At 40.6% G+C, this 19,595-nt stretch overlaps 1 protein-coding gene across 2 annotated transcripts in view; it reads left to right on the forward strand.

Annotated features, from left to right (window-relative positions):
- The window catches only part of LOC126483900 (GPI ethanolamine phosphate transferase 1), a 272,222-nt gene that overhangs the window by 144,799 nt on the left and 107,828 nt on the right, over nucleotides 1-19,595 (forward strand). For both annotated transcript variants that reach the window (XM_050107168.1, XM_050107169.1), the window contains exon 8: nucleotides 15,760-16,066. In XM_050107168.1, the coding sequence (XP_049963125.1) occupies nucleotides 15,760-16,066 (307 nt within the window). The remainder of the gene's footprint in view (nucleotides 1-15,759; nucleotides 16,067-19,595) is intronic.

A 19,595-nucleotide genomic window follows, 5' to 3' on the forward strand; every position in this document is an offset into this window, starting at 1 on the left:
ATGCATAACTGCTCAGATTCGCTGGAATGATCTGCAGTTTCAATTATTTCTGCTTCCTCATCGCTGTCAGAGAAATCTGCGTAGTTTTCTTCGACAGATGATTGCAGAAGAAGATCCTCAATTTCTTCTGGTGTTAGTCCTTTCCTTTGTGCGGACCTGGGAGACAATAAAATAATTGCAATACCAAAGCAATATTAATAACTAAATCATCATTCACCCACAGAGTTGTAAAAAAAGCTTCTAATAATCAAAACATTCGACAGTGGTATGGGTACATGTGCGTACTTACATTACCGGGCGCGTGCGGTACGCAGTGCCGTCTCGGTGCAGTCGTCCACTTCACAGGTGAGTCACAGCTGTTATGGTGGGTATAATGACGGCGCAGCAATGCAGTTTGCCGCATGACTAAACAATCGAAGCATGTCTAGCACCACTGTTGTGTGCTCGGCGAGCTGACGTAATTATTGAAAGAAAACAAAATTGGCGGCACTGTATGCCGCCACGTGCCCGCCTCAGGGTTAAACAGTCAGTCCACCAACCTGGATAGGCTGCAGGTTGCCTGCCCCTTCACTCTGTGATCAAAGATACTGGTTAGCCAACGTAAGTAGTGTTGATGGAAATTCAATTAAATACCTACCACACAAAGGCCACGTAACTCCAGTCCATGGGTAGTACCTGAAAGTTAATTAAATTAATGAGCGTTCAGGATTCTTCCATAACTCATTTGAAAACACGTCTAAAATTTCCCTTAAGTTGGTTTATTGTCTTAACTTTCTCATGGATACATTTACATAGTTTTAATAAAGTGTCACATTGAAACTTCCTGGCAGATTAAAACTGTGTGCCCGACCAAGACTCGAACTCGGGACCTTTGCCTTTCATGGGCAAGTGCTCTACCAACTGAGCTACTGAAGCAGGACTCACGACCGGTACTCACAGCCTTACTTCTGCCAGTACCTCGTCTCCTACCTTCCAAACTTTACAGAAGCTTCTTGCCCGCGAAAGGCAAAGGTCCCGAGTTCGAGTCTCGGTCAGGCACACAGTTTTAATCTGCCAGGAAGTTTCATATCAGCGCACACTCCGCTGCAGAGTGAAAATCTCATTCTGGAAACATCTCCCAGGCTGTGGCTAAGCCATGTCTCCGCAGTATCCTTCCTTTCAGGAGTGCTAGTTTTGCAAGGTTCCCAGGAGAGCTTCTGTAAAGTTTGGAAGGTAGGAGACGAGGTACTGGCAGAAGTAAGGCTGTGGGTACCGGTCGTGAGTCGTGCTTCGGTAGCTCAGTTGGTAGAGCACTTGCCCACGAAAGGCAAAGGTCCCGAGTTCGAGTCTCGGTCGGGCACACAGTTTTAATCTGCCAGGAAGTTTCATATCAGCGCACACTCCGCTGCAGAGTGAAAATCTCATTCTGAAAGTGTCACATTCTCAATATGCATATGTCCTCCATTTGCTCTCTCGGTCTCTCCAAAACACCTTTACAACAAAAAACGTGATGAAATAATAATTTTCCAAAGTTCTCTTAATTACCTCAGAAATCAGTGGTAATGAAATTAAAGAAAATTCCAGAAAATTACATTATGTGAACATATCCTCTTGGTTGGAGTTTCAGTTGATACTATAGATGAATACATTACAGTCACTAACTCAGTTTCACAATGATAGCACAGCTATGATGTGTTTTAGGTAAAGTTATTGATTTGAAATTTTAACGGTATGACTGTGTTAGCCATAGAATTTGGTATGTTAAGTATGAAAAAGAATGATTAATATTTAATAGTACTTCTTCAGATCCATACGGGGTACATGTAATGTATTGCACACAGCGTTAGTCAAGCAACTGCTCACTCAGCACAGTAGCCAGCATCAGCTTTGGCAGCGTGAGAACCAAACTCTGCTCTCCTCCCAGCTCCACAGCAAGCTATGCTTTCACTTCAAGACAACAACTCATAATAATTTACTATGTTGCAAAATGTCTGTCGCAAGGACCAAGTGGAGGTCTGGTTGATACGTCACTAAGAAGGGCGCAGACTGAAATGTGGTCTTAAGGGTGGAAAATGCTGTTTCACAAGCCAGTGACTACGAAACTGACTCCCTTTGCATAGCAACACTAGTAACAGGTGCACAGTTGTCTCTGCCCCAGAGAAAATTTTATGGTAGTAGGTGACTTGGCCTAGTAAAACCTTATATTCTTTGACTAACTTAGTGTGTGGAAGTGACACAAGAGCTGAGACATGTTGATACAGGGGTTTGAGACCCTCACAAAAAACTTCAAACCGAAGATAAATGGTAGAAGGTTGAAAAAATTGCCATTTTTCTAAATTAGACTTCAACTCAGCTGCTTGGAGCACAGAAAAAAAGAGTACAGAGATTGGGTAGATGTTCTTCAGTGGAGGCACCGGAAATTACAGTGTCATCCAGGTAGTTTGCACAACCCAGCACAAGCACTGTAAGTTGTTCCAAAAAATAGTGAAAAACAGTGAGAGCGCTGGTGACGCCAAAAGGCAACTGCAAGTATTGGTGCAGTCCAAAGAGGGTATTTGCAAATAATATACATAGTGACTCTGTATCTAGAGGGAGCTGTAAATCAACATCCAACAGTTCAATTTGTGAGGAATATTGATCATCTGATAACTTTTCAAAGAGTTCTCCCGAGCACAGTATTGTATCCACTATAGATATGCACTCATGGAAACTTTAAAATCGCAGTATAGGGTAACCAGCATGACGGTTTCCTTACTTTAACTAAGGGGGTAGGCCATTCACTTGATACAATAGGCCAAACAGTGCCGGATTCCATGAGGTGCTCTAATTCATCATTGACTTGTTCCCTGAGTGCCACTGGAACCAGAAGGGCCTGGAAAAAACGAGGCAAGCAGAAGGTTTCATGATAATGTGCGCTTGAAAATTGTTGGCACACCCCAATCAAGGAGAGAACAAAGAGGAAAACTCAGAACATAATGCATATAACTGTGTGTACGGCACTTGTTCAGACACTAAATCCATTTCTCTGAATTGGTAAAACCAAACAACTTAAAGGTTTAGAAGACTCTCCATATGTGCATTATCTACAACAAGAAGTGTAAATGACCAAACTACTGACTGACAGGTCACTGGGGCAGAGTGTTTGGTAAGAATAGGAATGTTTGTTGTAATTTACTAACTTTTGTGACATAGGGAGAAGCAGAGGGGAGCCCAAATCTATATAACTTTGTTAGTTTAACAAGGTTAATGCAGCTCCTGTATCCATTTGCATGTGTAGTACTTTTCAAAAAAGCATAACATCAATGAAAAGCTTGTTTGGCGCAACAGAAATAGCCGATACAATGTTAATGACCATATCCACATGAGGATCATTCGGAGATGGATGGATTTGCACACTGGAAGGCATGCTCTCACACCTCATGATCTGGAACTAAACGAATTATAGCATATCTCACGATCTGATCAACATATGGTTCTTTATGAACAGAGGACACAAAATGACGATGATGACGTAACTCATGGGGTTCAGCTGCCCATACTTGACGTGATTGAAGTGGTTGCTTCCTACAGCGGTAAAACTCAGCCTGGGATCGCAATAGCACAGGTGCGCTTAAGGTAGTATTTTGAAAGAAGTTCACGCATTTGGTCAAACATTAAAGAAGACAGAACCTACAAAGGGGTGGATTGACATAGGACGTGATACATTCCTGGCAATATCCATCAAAGGAGCAAGGCACAACATAAAATAGCATAAGTAATCCCAAAACCTTGAAAGTGTTGTCACAGACATTTCTCATATGCGTCCTATTCCTTAGTGGCCTCATCATGTAGAAATGGGAAGCGGATGAGCCATGGGGGCCATGGGGGGGCAAAACAGCACGCGACACAGGCTGAGGAACATGCTTACTAGACAAAACAGAAGAAAATGATTTAAGTACCAGAGTTTGATTATCCAGCACCTGTGATTGCTGATGCTACGCTGTGGGGAATGATTCTTGCTCTTCAACCGACTGACTTAAAATGTCCTCTGTAGCACCATCAACCATCATGAGAATAAATGGAGGACCAACCAGAGTAGAAATTTGCATAGAGAACAGGACCACACTCGTTGCTAGTTGTGTTGTGATTAGGTATAAGAGCAACACGACCAATGGATTGAACACAATTTCATTCCATGGAAGCATTAACAACTTGAACCCAGTATTTAAGTAACATTCAGCAGGAACTAATTACGTACACTGTAGCAGTCCGTGGAGACTGAGGCCGAGCATAGCTCATAGCTCGGCTAGACTTAAATAGACTGGGGCCCATGGTGGGCTCTGACCGTCTGTGGATGACATAGCACTGTTGCAAGTGCAGCCCTTTTGAAAGTACACCCACACGTCGCTGCAGTACCAGTTCAGCGTACCTTGGTACTCTTAGCAAATCTTTTTGAGCCCCAAACAGTGAAACTGTTAGAACATTTACTCACCACAACCTATTTAAAATGTGATGAGGAGTTCTATGAAGAAGCTGATGGAATAGCCATGGGCTCATTATTTGGCCCTGGGATTGCCAGTCTCTGTACAGAACACTTTGAAGAGATGGTACTAAAAACTGCATGGCTCAAACCAAAAATGCTTCTTCTGTTATGTGGATGACGTCTTCATTGTCTGGGAACATGGCAGAGGGGCCATGAATGAGTTCCTGGACCACCTGAACAGCATCCATCAAAACATACCGTTCACAAAGGGGCAAGAACAGAATGGGTGTGTTCAATTTTTAGACATTCTAATAAAAAGAAAATCACTGCTAAAACCATCGGAAATCTCAAGAGGAAATATTTGAAAGAAAGTTTAACTCAAATAGAAGAAGACTTCCAGAAGAACAACATGCGAGACTTCTATAGAACATTCAAGACCAACTTAAGTAGATATAATCCTCTAAACCTCAGCTTTAAGAATAAAGAAGGAAAGACAGTGTATGGGGACGTGGAAAACAGTCAGATCATGGTGGAATACTTTGAAGGCCTCCTGAATTGTGAAGCACCATCCAATACATTCAACCACAGTGAGAAAGAACCAAACCCTGACTCAGAACTGCCAACTATAGGATAGGTTAAGAACATAATAAGAACCTTGAAAAATAACAAAGCACTTGGAGAAGACAGGATCATTGCAGAACTCTTAAAGTATGCAGATGAGAATGTGATCATAGAACTAACACAAATTATATGAAAAATCTGGGAAGAAGAGCAGCTTCCAGAAGGTTGGACATCAGCACTAATACATCCTATACACAAGAAAGGCAATAAGACAGAACCTGGGAACTACAGGGGAATTTCTCTAATACCTCTGACCTATAAGGTATTCTCTCAAGAGCACTGCTAAATAGAGTGGAAGAACAACTAAATTCACAAATTGATGAGTACCAAGGAGGCTTCAGGAAGAAAAGATCATGCGCAGAACAGATCCTGAATCTAAAACTGATGATCGCTTATCAAAAACAGAGAAGCAAAACGTTTGTGCCTACATTTATAGACTTCAAGAAAGCCTGTGATTCTGTAGACAGACACACACTGTTCCAAACTTTAGGGGAGATGAGTTTGGATAGAAAATACAGTAACGTGGTTAAACAGACCCTAAGCAACACAACATCCAAGGTCAAGTTCAGAGGAAAGCTGTTGGAGAATATGACTGGGGTGTAAGAATAAAGGAATACGGATAGATTGTCTAGCATTCGCAGATGACATTGTGATCTTTTCCAAATCACTGGAAGAGGCGATTAACCAAACCACAGAACTGCAGAGACAGGCAGCTAAAGCAGGCCTACAGATCTCTATCGAGAAGGCGCAAAATATGACAAACATCACGACAGCTCCTAGATGGATGACTATAGAAAAAGGGAAAATTCAGAAGGTGGAGAGATTCAAATACCTTGGACAATGGATAGACATTGGACTCACTGAAAAAGAAGCAATGGGAGCTCAAATAAACAAATTGAACTTAGCATATAAACTAACTATCAACACCTACAATAAGAAGAATGTTTGATAAATGCAAAATTGAAACATTACCAAACAGTGATCCACCCTGAATCTCTCTATGCAGCAGAAACTCTCAGCTTAGCAAGAACCAGAGTGATCAAGAGACTTAGAACTGATAAAATGAAAGATTCTCGGGAGAATATTAGGACATCGAAGAACGTAAATGGTCAATTTAGAAACCGAGCCAACTGGGAACTGTATACCAAGAGAGAAAAAATTTATGACGTCATCGGGAAAAGAAGGAGCATGCTCTTCGGGCGCATCCTCAGAATGGACCAGGGGAGGTTAACATGGTGAATCACACAATTTCTGATGAACAAGAAAAGCAAAGTATGATGGATCCAAGAGATACAAAGACATCTGGAAGGAATGAGAATACAGGAACCAGAGATATAGAACAGGGTGATTTTTAAATCAAAAATTCTGGCCTTCGAAGCTTTCAAGGATAGAAAGAGACTCAGAACAAAATCATCTATGACAGAAGAACAAAGAAGGTTGCAAAGTAGGAAAATGAAAGAATATTGTGAAAGAAGAAAGACCAGAAGAAACGAAGCTGAAGCGAATTAACATAGTCCTAAGATGGCCAGAAAGAAAGAAAGAAGAAGAAGAAGAAGAAGAAGAAGAAGAAAAGGAAAATCAGAAGGAAACCTAGGACACACAATCTACAGAAAGAAGCTCCTCACAGGCAATGAGCTGTCATCATCCAGTGCAGTGGTACACTGTTCCAACAGCTCTAGTTCACAGGGACATGCCATTTGTGACAAAGACAGCCTCCCAACTTAGCTGCAACACCTTAAAGATGTGTTTCCCCAAAATGGATAGAGCAAAACACAGATTAGATGTGTGTTGAACAAAATAAGTGATACAGTCATCTGCAAAGAAGGTGTAGAGAAAGAGAGACTCGCCTTATCCTTTATATTTGAGCTTCCTTCAGCCAAAACTGTGAGAATCCTTGGAAAAAACCATCATCAAAGCCATAGTTTGACCACGACAAAAATTGAAAGACATGCTTGGCTCACTAAAGGACATGCTGCAACAGTAAATACCTATTATATATAGCATCCCTTGTGTGTGTGGCCTCTGGTACATCGGGTAAACACAGTGTGGGATCTCACAATGCTGCAGGAACACATTACATGCATGTGTTTGGAGCATAAAGATAAATCACCAGTGGCAGAACACAGCCTCAGTGAAGGACATACATTTAAATTTGAGAAAATAAAAATGTGCTGAGCTAATGGGTTTTGGCACTGCATTATTAAAGAATCAACTTGGATGAGGCTTCATGACAGACTCATCAACAAGGTCAGGGTTACAGCTTTCAGCATGGCACCGTGTGCTAGCAGATATACGCCAAGACTGCACCCATCAGTTGACACTTTACAAGTCTGGATAAGACTGAATGTACTGAGAGTTGAAGGGTGGTCCATGTCCCCACCCCCACCTTGAGATGGTGACTTTGTGCTAGGGCGCCACCGGTCAGGTATGTACATGGGATGCCCTCGTAATCTCAACATTTTGCCAGCAGGTTATGAGAGTGACATACCCCGAAACATAGTGGAATTTCAATGTAACCACCCTTACGGAAGACCAAGAAGATTTTGTCATGAATCCCTTTTACAATTTAGACAAAAGTTGTACTTTCATTGTTGGAATAGGACACAGATGATCATGTTATGGAATTTTCTAAACAAAAAAAAAAAATAATCAAATGGAGTGAGTTGATGCTACACAGTAAAGAGGTAATAAAGGTGAAGAATTGGGAAGGAGAAAGAGGACAGGAGACAAGGAAGGAACACATGGATAATGGCAGCTCCCACAGTTGCAGATTGTATCCCAGAGACATCCTATCCCATTATAGTTACAGGCACTTGCTTAAACAGTCATGTCATGTATCAGCTGTTCGCCCACATGACCAGTCACCACTCAATAGTGGCAGAGAGAGAGTGGAACCAGTCAGTTGAGGAGCATGCTCCTCAGTACTGTATGGTAATATAGTAAAGCTGAATGACTGTTCCCCAGATTATGCCCTCCGGTCTCCACTATCAACACCATTGTCTCTAAATTATCTATGTGGAAGCAGATCCTTCAAAATACCCTCAGCACCACAACTCCGTTTACCCTTCCCCGGCTCCATCCTGCAGCCACATTCCAATACAGCTATCAGCAACCATCCAATCTGTTACTGACTTTTCCCCCTATCCCCCACCTATGCTGACCACCCATTTCCTTATTCTTCATCCTTTCTATATCAGTACATACATTTACATCCATACTCCACAACCCACCAACATTGCATAGTAAAAGTTATCTTTTACCACTGCTATTTATTCCATTTCCTGCTCTACTTGCAAATGGAGTTAGGGAAAAATGACTGTCAAGCTATATGTCTCATTATGAGTACTAATTTTTTCTTATCTTGTCTTTGTGCTCCTTATACAAGATGTACTATGGTGGCTGTCGAATCATTGTGCAGTTAGTTGCAAATGCCTATTCTCTAAAATTTTCCAATATGTTTCACAAAAAGAATGTTGTCTTCCCTCCAAGGCTCATTTGAGATCACAGAGCATTTCTATAATACTCACATGTTAATTGAACCTACTGGTAAGAAATCTAGCAACAAACCTCTGAAATGCTTCAATGTCTTCCTTTAATCTGACCTGGTAGTGATCCAAACACTCAAGCAGTATTCAAGAATGGGTCACACAAGTGTTCTATACATGGTCTCCTTTTTAGATGAGCTACACTGTGCTAGAATTCTCCCAATAAACCAGAGTTGGCCATGTGCCTTTCCTAGTACCGACCTTATGTGCTTGTTCCATTTCATACTGCTTTTCAATGTTGCACCTAGATATTTAACTGATGTGACAGTGACAAGCAGCATGCCCCTAATGCTGTATTTGAACATTAGAGGATGGTTTTTCTTACTCATCTGCATTAGCTTACGTTTTATTACATTTGCAGCAAGCTGCCACTCATTACACCAAATAGAAATTCTGTCCAGTTCAACCTTTATCCTTCGACAGATGACACTTTGCTACACATTCCAGAAAACGGTCACATATAGCTGCTCACCATAACTATCAGATTATTTGTTTGTATAGAGAACAAGAACAGTTCCATCAGTCTTCCCTGGGTCACTCATAATAATACCCTTGTCTCTGATGACCGATTGCCATTCAGGACAATGTACTGGGTTCTATTACTTAAAAACTCTTTGAGCCATTCATATATCGGAGACTGTATTATGCATACCCAGGCCTTCATTAACATGCTGGAGTAGAGCACAGTATCAATTGCTTTCTGGAAATCTAGGAATGTGGAAGCTGCTTGTTGTCCTTCACCAATGGTTCACTGGATATGTGAAAAAAAAGAGAAGCTGAGTGCACATGGCCAATGGTTTCTAGATCCATCGTAATTTATGGACAGACGCCTTTTTGTTTCAAGGAAATTTATTATATTCAGATTTAGAATGTGCCCAAGAATTCTGCAACAAACTGACGGAAAGGGTATTGTCTGTAATTTTGCAAGTGCGTTCTTTTATCCTTCTTATATAAAGGTGTCACCTGAGCTTTTTGCAGTTGCTTGGCACTTTGTGCTAGGTGAGAGATTTGTAATAAATGCTAGCTAGGTAAGGAGGCAGTGCTGAAGAGTACTCCCTCTCTCTCCAGATCTGATGACTTATTTGTTTTCAACTCTTTTGGTTGTTTATTGGTACCAGCAGTATTTCTTTCTATGCCTGCCATAGGGACATCTGTGTGACAGTCAAACAGTGTCATGTCTGTATGATCCTCTCATGTGAACGTTTTTTTTTTTTCTTTTTTTTATGTGGAATTTAATACTTTAGCTTTCCTTTAGCTGTGTTCTGTTGCCACACCAGACTGATTGACAAGTGACTGAATAAAAGCCATCGACCCATTTAGCACTTTTATGAAGGACCAGAATTTTTTCAAACTATCGGCAAGGTCCTCTGTTAATGTAGGACAGTGGATGTTGCTCTTTGCTGGTGCATCAGTCTTTTTGTAGACCCAATATAATGTAATGGAGAGATAAAAAAAATCTGCTCCCCAAGTGGTGGCAGGGGAACACACGCTCAAAAGGATTGAACTTCCACAATCTTTCAGAGCCAGTGGCTCGTTCTTCTGGCAGACGAGTTGAAGGGGAGGGAAGAGGGGTGAAGGAAAAGGTCTGGAGAGGTTTAAGGAAAGGGGTACAGTGTAGAAAAGTCACCTAGAACTCTGGGTCAGGGGAGATGTACCAGATTCGATGGGAAGGCGAGACTGATTGTTGTGCTTCTCTGATTTGGAGCTGAGTAGAGCATCTCAACCAAAGGCATGTCAGTTCTGTGATGGTCTTGGCTCCAGATTTATGGACCTGCATTATGGGGTGAAGATATGTAGGATTCCTTGTGATAATTCAGGGTTGCAACACACAGAGGAAGCAGCTACTTGGGTAGCAGAGTACTTGTGGAGTGCACATAGGGTTTTTTTTTTTTAGGCTGAGTGATAGTTTGAGGTCCTCTGATGAATGCTCACCCGTTGATATGCAGAGACCGAAACCAGGTACAAGCTATGGAAACTTTGTCAATATTTTTACAGTAAATTGCCAAAACATTCATACAAAAGTCCCTGAATTTACTGCCCTCTAGGAAAACTGTCATGCTCGAATTATACTTGGAACTGAAAACTGGATAAAACCTGAAGCAGAAAGTTCTGTAGTATTTAATGTGGTGTGGAACATATATAAAAAAGACAGATTGGACACTACAGGAAGGGGAGTATTCATTGCAACTGATAAAATTATGGTGTCTATCAAGGTTGAAATTGCATCTGATTGTGAAGTTGATGCGAGTAACTGGCCTAGGTAAACTCAAGTTAATCATCAGATTTTCCTACCGGCCACCCAATTCCACTGTAACAATTGTAGCATCAATCAGAGAAATCTACACAGAGTAACATGGAAGCACCCCATTAATGCAATGTTTGTTGGAGGTGAAGTAGCTTGCTGAGGTTAGAAAGGGCAACTATGGATTCATTGCAGATGATGCGAACAGACAACCTTGTGAAGTAATTTTGTATACATTTTCCAAAAACGGTCTTGCACAGCTAGTTCAACAACCCATATGCAATGGAAATATTTTAGACCTTGTAGCTAAAACCAAGCCTGATCTTGTGAACAGTGCCCTTATAGAGACAGGAAGTGATGATCATGATTTTATCATGATGGTTACCTACATGTACGTGTACATCTACATCTGCATGGATACTCTGCAAATCATATTTAAGTGCCAATAATTTTCTATTATTCTACTCTCAAACAACGCATGGAAAAAACAACACATATATCTTTCCATGTGAACTCTGATTTCCCATATTTTATTATATTGATCATTTCTCCCTATATAGGTTGACATCAATAAAATATTTTCCCATTCGTAGGAGAAAGTTGGTAACTGAAATTTCTTGAGGAGATTCCGCCACAATGAAAAACATCTTTGTTTTAATAGTGTCCAGGCCAAATCCTATATCATGTCTGTGACACATTCTCCCTTATTTCACGACAATACAAAATGTGCTGCTCGTCTTTGAATTTTCTCGATGTTTAGTCGGCGGTGCGGGTCTTCTGCATCGTCCCCTACGCTCCTCAGAGTATGGGGCCTCATGATCATCACTCTATTAATCCTGTCTGGTAAGGATCCCAGACCACACAGCAGTACTCCAAAAGAGGATGGACAAGCATAATGTAGCAGTCTCTTAAGTAGATCTCTTATATTTTCTAAGTGTTCTGCCATTAAAACAGAGTCTTTGGTTTTGCCTTCCCCACAACGTTTTCTTTCCAATTTAAATTGTTTGTAATTGTAATTCCTGGGTATTTAGTTGAATTTACAGTCATTAGATTAGACTGATTTATCATGTAACTGAAGTTTAACAGATTCATTTTAGCAAAATTTTCATTATTTAGGATGAGTTGACAGTTTTTGCACCATTCAGATAGCTTTTCTAAATCATTTTGCAATTTGTTTTAATCTTCTGATGAGTTTACTAGACAATAAATGACAGCATCATCTGCAAATGCCCTAAGATGGCTGCTCAGATTGTCTCCTAAATCATTTAGACAGATAAGGAACAGCAGAGAGCCTGTAACACTACCTTGGGGAATGCCAGAAATCACTTCTGTGTTACTCGATGACTTTCCATCAGTTACTATGATCTGTGACCTCTCTGACAGTAAGTCACAAATCCAGTCACATAACTGGAATAATATTCCATACATGAGGAAGTATTGAATAGGATTGGGGAGAAGAGAAGTTTGTGGCACAACTTGACCAGAAGAAGGGATCGGTTGGTAGGACATGTTCTGAGGCATCAAGGGATCACCAATTTAGTATTGGAGGGCAGCGTGGAGGGTAAAAATCGTAGAGGGAGACCAAGAGATGAATACACTAAGCAGATTCAGAAGGATGTAGGTTGCAGTAGGTACTGGGAGATGAAAAAGCTTGCACAGGATAGAGTAGCATGGAGAGCTGCATCAAACCAGTCTCAGGACTGAAGACCACAACAACAACAAGCATGAAATTTCACTACGAGCCGCTTGTGTGGTACAGTGTCAAATGCTTTCTGGAAATCTAGAAATATGGAATACATTTGAAATACCTTTTCAATAGTACTCAACAGTTTGTTTGTGTAAAGAGCTAGTTGTGTTTCACAAGAACAATATTTTGTGATCCATGTTGACTATGTGTCAATAGACCAGTCTCTTCAAGGTAATTCACAATGTTCGAATATGTGTATGTTCCAATATCCTGTTGCTTATCAACGTTAATGATATGGGCCTATAATTTAGTGGATTACTCCTACTACCTTTCTTGAATGTCGGTGTGACCTGTGCAACTTTCAAGTCTTGGGTACAGATCTTTCTTTTGTCATGTGAGTGGTTGTATATGATTGTTAAGTATGGAGCTATTGGATCAGCAAATTGTGAAAGGAACCTGATTGGTATACAGTCTCGTCCAGAAGACTTGCTTTTATTAAGTAATTTAAGTTGCTTCATTACTCTGAGGATATCTGCTTCTGAGTTACTCATGTTGGCAGCTGCTCTTGATTCGAATTCTGAAATATTTACTTCAACTTCTTTGGTGAAGGAATTTCAAAAGGCTGTGTTAAGTAACTATGCTTCTGCAGCACTGTAGGCAATAGTATTTCCATTGCTATCATGCAGAGAAGGCATTGGCTGTGTCTTGTCACTAGCCTACCACACATATGACCAGAATCTCTTTGGATTTTCTGCCAGGTTTCGAAACAAAGTTCCATTGTGGAAACTATTATAAGCATCTCGCATTGATGTCCACATTAATCTCACATTGATGTCCACTTTAAATTTCAAGCTTTTGTAAAACATTGCCAGTCTTGGAGATTTTGCATTCATTCAAATTTGGCATCATTTTTCCTTTGCTTCTGCAACAGTATTCTGATCCATTTTGTGTAGCAAGGGGGATCAGCTCCATTGTTCGTTAATTTATGTGGTATAAATTTCTCAATTGTTGTTGATACTATTTCTTTGAATTCAAACCACATCTGGTCTACACTTTCATTGTTAATTTGGAAGGAGTATAGATTGTCTCTCAGGAAGGTGTCAAGTGAATTTTTATCTGCTTTTTGGAATAGTTATATTTTTTGTTTAATTTTGGAGGATTTGGGGGTTACAATATTCAGTCTCACTGCAACAAACCTGTGTTCACTAATTCCTGTATCCATTTTGATGCTCGTTGTTAGCTCAGAATTATTTGTTGCTAAAGAGTCAAGTGCGCTTTCACAGTTGTTTACTATTCACATGGGCTCATGAACTAACTGGTGGAAATAATCTTTAGAGAATGTTCGGATGATGTTTTATGCATACATCTGGATTTAAACATGTATTTTCGCCAACATGTCGAGGGTAATTTAAAGTCATCAACAACTATAATTGTACAAGTTGGATGTGTATTTGAAATTAAACTCAAGTTCTCTTTGAACCTTTCAGCAGTTGTATCATCTGAGTTGGGAGGTCAGTAAAAGGATCCAATTATTATTTTGCTCTGCTTGCCAAGAATTTACCTCTACCCATATTAACTCACAGGAAGTATCCACTTCAGTTTTGCTACAAGATACTAACAGGAACAAAGACGATATCGTCAGTGGTGTTTTCTCCTATCCTTTCGGAACACCATTGGGTTCTTCACAAAAATTTTGGCTGAACTTATCTCCGGCTTTAGCCAGCTTTCAGTGCCTATAACAATTTGAGCACCAGTACTTTCTATTAGAGCTTGGAGCTCTGGTACTTTTCCAACATAGCTATGACAATTTAGAACTGTTATACCAATAACAGTTATCAAAGTTAATCAGTTCATCAAGAATGCAGGAGAGTTTTCCTGTTGGAAAGAGCACATAGTCAATTGTTAGTGTCCTACTTAGACAATGAATGGACGTCATTTAGTTTAGGTATGATGGTCATAGAGGAATTATGGGCAGAGTTTAAACTAACTGTAAATGACACTCTCTGGAAAAATATGTGCTGATTAAGTGGAAAAGGCTTGCCATGGATTAATAACAAACTTCAGAAGATGCTCATAAAACATAGATTGTTGCACTCTCAATTTTTAAAACTTTAAAAGGTCACTGAAATGCTGACAGGCAGAAGTTAGTAGAAATTCATGCATATATAAAACGTCCACTGTTAACAAAAATTCAAGAATATTCTGATCCTACCTAAAATCGCTAAGCAGGCACAAGAACAGACCCACAAAATTACATACCAGTATCCTTAGCTCAGTTTACTGCATAATTCTTGAGTATATTCTGACTTTGAGTGTAATAAATTTCTGTGAGACAAATAAGCTTCTGTCCACAAATCAGTACAGATTTAGAAAGCATAGCTTGTGCAAAACTCAGCTTGCATTTTTCTCACAATATCCTGCAAACCATGGATGAAGGGCAACAGGCAGATTAAATATTCATAGATTTTTGGATAGCTCCAGGACGGTTAAAAAGGAATGGCAGGTTACTCAAGACGCCAGGATGAGAGGCAACTGCTTTTGTCTCCCCTCATCACCACGACATCTTCTTCTCATTTTTCCTTGTCTCTTAATTCTTATTTGCACTGTTCTTTACATTTCTCTTTTTTCTTCCTCTCAATTCATTTTTACTTCTTGTTCTGTCATTCTGTCATCTGTGGAACAAAACTGGCACATTGCTTACTAGTGTGCTGTCTTTGACTTCCTACCCTCTCTGACATGAATTTAATCTTTCTCTCTCGTGGTCATCACAGCAGGTGAGTCGCTCTCAACTTGAGGTCTGTGTGACCCTTCCCTTCCTTCCCAAAATTCCAAAAAGTCCTCTTTCCTCCCTGAGGAAGGAACCATAGTTGCAAAAGTTAGTTTTGCAGCCTGAAAGTAAATAATGGCCAGTCATCTGCCTCCTTGTAATTTTACATTTTCAAAAGAATGAATTCTCTTTTCTATTAAATTATAATATAATTTGATTATCCTTTCCACATATATGAGCTAAACTAAATATTTTTTTAATCTACTGCTGGAAATTGAGACTAGCATTCTACTTCATTAATGGGTGTGCTTCACTTTATTCAGTGTGTGCACACTTCTATAAGTTTATAAGACTAAGCATGCTTTTAGTCTTTTTGTTTATTTGTTTGTTATACTTAATAAGTTACAAAGTCTGATACCAGAACAATTATGATAGCATGTTTTCCTTCCTTTTCAGATATTACTCAGTGAAAATTTGGTTGCCTTAAGTTTGTCTGGTCTTGACTATTACCAGAATTACTACCAGATCCTCCTGTTAATGTGTATGACATTAGCTTACCTAGGATGGATTGCAAAGCTTCTGTGTGCATTAGTTGGAGAAAGTAAATTTCTCAACAACAAATTGCCTAATGCTCCAAGGGTTAAGACGTCATACAAGAAAACTGCTTTATTCACAGCAGTAAGAAACTGGTTCTTCAAAGGCAGCCCAAAAGTGAACAGCGTATTTGTACTTTTAATTAGCATGACTTTGGTGCTGATCCAAGGTATGTTCAGATAAAATACTTGCATTAAATTTGATCTAAGTCTTTCTGGCATATTATGTACTTGTGTTATTTTCAGATTGTGTGACACAAAAATTCATAGAAATTACACTATTTTGTGGACATATATTTCAGTTAACATCAGGTGATCTGACAGCTGATAATGTGGGACACATATGAATGTATATATGTGCTCACTTATTCAAATCACTATTCCTCTGGACGTGCAATGTAAATGCATTCATCTGATCACAACAAAGAGATTGTGGAGTTTAAATCTGCTAGGCTTCTGTGGCTATCACTAAGCTTTGAAACACAGCTGACATTAGCTTTCACTACTCAGTATTCTCTGTGTTGATTTATCAGGGTATTGCAATGTGAGTTGACAGTCTCTTTTTTTTACTGTATTGCTGTAGTAAGTAGCAGCCAGGTAAACAACTTCGTACCTCTTTGTGTGTGTCTATGAAAAACATTGTTCTTCAGTAGTGGATTTGCTGGCTTGTAAGAGCTGTTTGTGATACAGGTGCTCTTTGAAATGTTCTTTGTCTCTGTGGATTGTCATTGTATTTTGAAGGAATGTTTTAAACCCAGTTGGTGTGTAAAAATCCAAGACAGTCTTGACTGTGCATAGCAAGAATAAGGCCTGATTGGATGGCAGATTGCACATAAATACTAAGTTCTCTCTCTCTCTCTCTCTCTCTCTCTCTCTCTCTCTCTCTCTCTCTCCCTCTCTCTTTCTCTTTCTCTCTCAGGTATTTCAGAGCAAAAGCTGAAAGCTGCATCTTGAATGTTCACGAGTTCCAATCAAGGTTTTTCATTGTGGACTGGTAAAGCATTTGCACCTGCAGGACTTTATGCTGTTAAGCAAGGAGAAAAAGATCTCTTAGTAAAAAGGTAACTACAATGCTATAAAATTGCTGAAGTTTCCCAAAAAAAACACTAATTTGCTGTTAAAGCTACACTGTGGAAATAAGTGTAGCATGAAGTTCAAACACCATAAAGGAAGTCCACAGCTGGTGTCTAATAGTTAGCGTTGCTGTCTCTAGATCGTTGGGTCCCAGAGATTGATCCTCAGCCAGGTTAGATATTTTCTTCACATGTGGACCAGGTATTTGTGTAGCCCTAATCATTTCCTCTCATCTTCTTCATTCCACATGTTGTTATAGTGGTGTTGCACCGGTGGCCAAACAGTTCCAGACGGGGTCTCCCGGTCAATAATGCTATACGGTAATTTCACTTTTACCGTAAAGGAACTACATCTACATCTACATGGATACTCTGCAAATCACATTTAACAAATTCAATTTTTGTAAGATTAGTATATATTATAGTGCTGTTGTTTGCTTCTCACTAAAACTCATACGTCTTTTCCATTTGAGAATACAGTATCCCTCAATTGTGTCTGATCCATTACATAATGAGAAGCCATAATTGAAACTTCAGCATCTGACAATAATTCTGATTCATTGTCCAGCTTAAGTATCGATATGAAGGAAAGGTCAGAGATATTTGGTCTTCATACCACAGTTGCAGTTTTTCATGCAGAGGCCATAATGTCACCGTGCCCTTTCATGTGAGCTGTGGACCCATCCATTGAAGCAACAGTTTTTGTAAATATCACTGCCCTGCATGTGTGCAGGAGTTGTCGCTATTCTCTGAAGCCTTCAATATGTGCCATTTATAGTAAAGCGATTGACCTTGCCTATGTTTACATTTTATGATTTGGATTGCTCCCTAGACATTTTATTCATGCTTATGACAACTTTCACAACTGTGTGGACTTTGTTTCTGGCTAGCTGTTCACTTCATGAACTCCGTTCTCATTAACCACAGGAAGTGTCTGTCTCACCAGTCTCAACACCGCTGCCAGTCTGCATCATCATAAAGTGTGTTCTATCTAGGCAGAGTAGGATGGAAAAGTGATGATGAGTACTTTCTTACCATGCATCTGTTCACTGTGAAGCATTAGTCTTGAGTTTCTAAAGTTGGGGTAGCAGCAGTTGCAACTGCGACAGTAGCAACTCCAGCAACGCCAAGAAAAGTAGTGAGAATTCCAACAGCAGGAATTGCTATTACAGCTACTGCAAACCCAGCAACAGTCTGCAGCTGCAGCTGCAGCATCATTGCCTCCCTCCTGAACCATTCACTTGCTTTAATGAGGCAAACAACAATTGGGAGGTCTGTTTTTGTCATTTTAAAACAGTGTGATCTATCATATGCAGACTCATTGATCCATGATGTTGTTATATGTCTAGCTCCTGATAGAGAAATCATTGCAAACATTTTAGAGTGATGCAACACTGAGTGAAGTGCTAAAAATTGCCAAAGCTCATGAGGTAACAGTATCAGTGCAAGCTATGTCTCATGATACTTTGTTTACTTTCTTAGTACTAGCAGTAGTTGCTCTTGATTTTACTATCAACTGATGACAACCAACCAACAACATCATCCAATTTGCTAAGAATCCAACATCCAGTAGTCTGGCTGTTATAACTTCAAGTTGAACAAATATATTTCAAGGACAACGCAATACATGAAAGTCACAGATCAAGTAAACAGAGTAAGACGGGTGTCACTTTAACAGTCAAATCATAACTGAGTCCGAGTCTAACAGCCGCTGGCTGGCTGCTTAGGTGGTGCTGCTGCTGCATGGCTGGCAGACAGCGCTGCATGTAGAGGACGCGCGTAACTGCACGGCGGCACTTTGAAAGATCGGCGAGTCACAACACTTTTACCCCCTTTGAAGTTTTTGCACAGGTCTTGATGGAGGTGACCTGCAGATTGCTAACGTCCATAGGTGTTGGTTGACTGGCTGTAAAGTCTCGAGGAGGAGGCTTCCCGTACGGACGAAAGTGTCCCCGGTGATAAAGGATTGAGATGACAGGAGACGTGGGGGTCGAATCTGCTGGGGCCCCGTGCACCAATCTGCCCGTTGCGGCAAGTCTGGTTGTTATTACAGGAGACATGGGCGATGTGTCCGCGTCCATAGGAGGAGGAGGTAACTAGAGTTGCTCCAACAGATGATGGTCATCTGGTTCCTGCATGGGCACGTCTCCTGTTGGCGTCAGTTCTTGTGCTGGCACCGATATGGTGGTGAGAGGACTGCATTGTAAGTAATGAGAGATTCCAGAAACCTGAGCGTCAGGTAGAGCCGAAGGTGGTGTAGCGGCATCTGGAACAGGCGTTGCCAGCACGCGAGGCCAAAGCTGGTCCAAATGACGCACTTCAACACCCGTGTCCATCTGGATTTCATACAGGAGTCGGCCACGGTGTCGTAAGGTGCAGCCAGGACTCCATTTTGGCTGCCAGCCATATCCCCGTACCCATACAAGGTCGCCGGCGGTGAACCGGCCAAGCGAAGGCACCCGCAGCCGTGAAGTGGAAGGCCGCAGAAGATGAAGTAGCGTGCCGGGGTGTCGGCCATGTAAGAGATCAGCCGGGCTGTGGTCGCCCATGGGGGTGAAACGGTAAGAAGCCAGAAATTGGAGAAGCACATCATCAGCAGCAGAAGAAGTCAGGAGTTTCCTCATCC

Source organism: Schistocerca serialis, chromosome 6, assembly GCF_023864345.2.
Source record: "Schistocerca serialis cubense isolate TAMUIC-IGC-003099 chromosome 6, iqSchSeri2.2, whole genome shotgun sequence".
In the NCBI taxonomy this organism is placed as follows: domain Eukaryota; kingdom Metazoa; phylum Arthropoda; class Insecta; order Orthoptera; family Acrididae; genus Schistocerca; species Schistocerca serialis.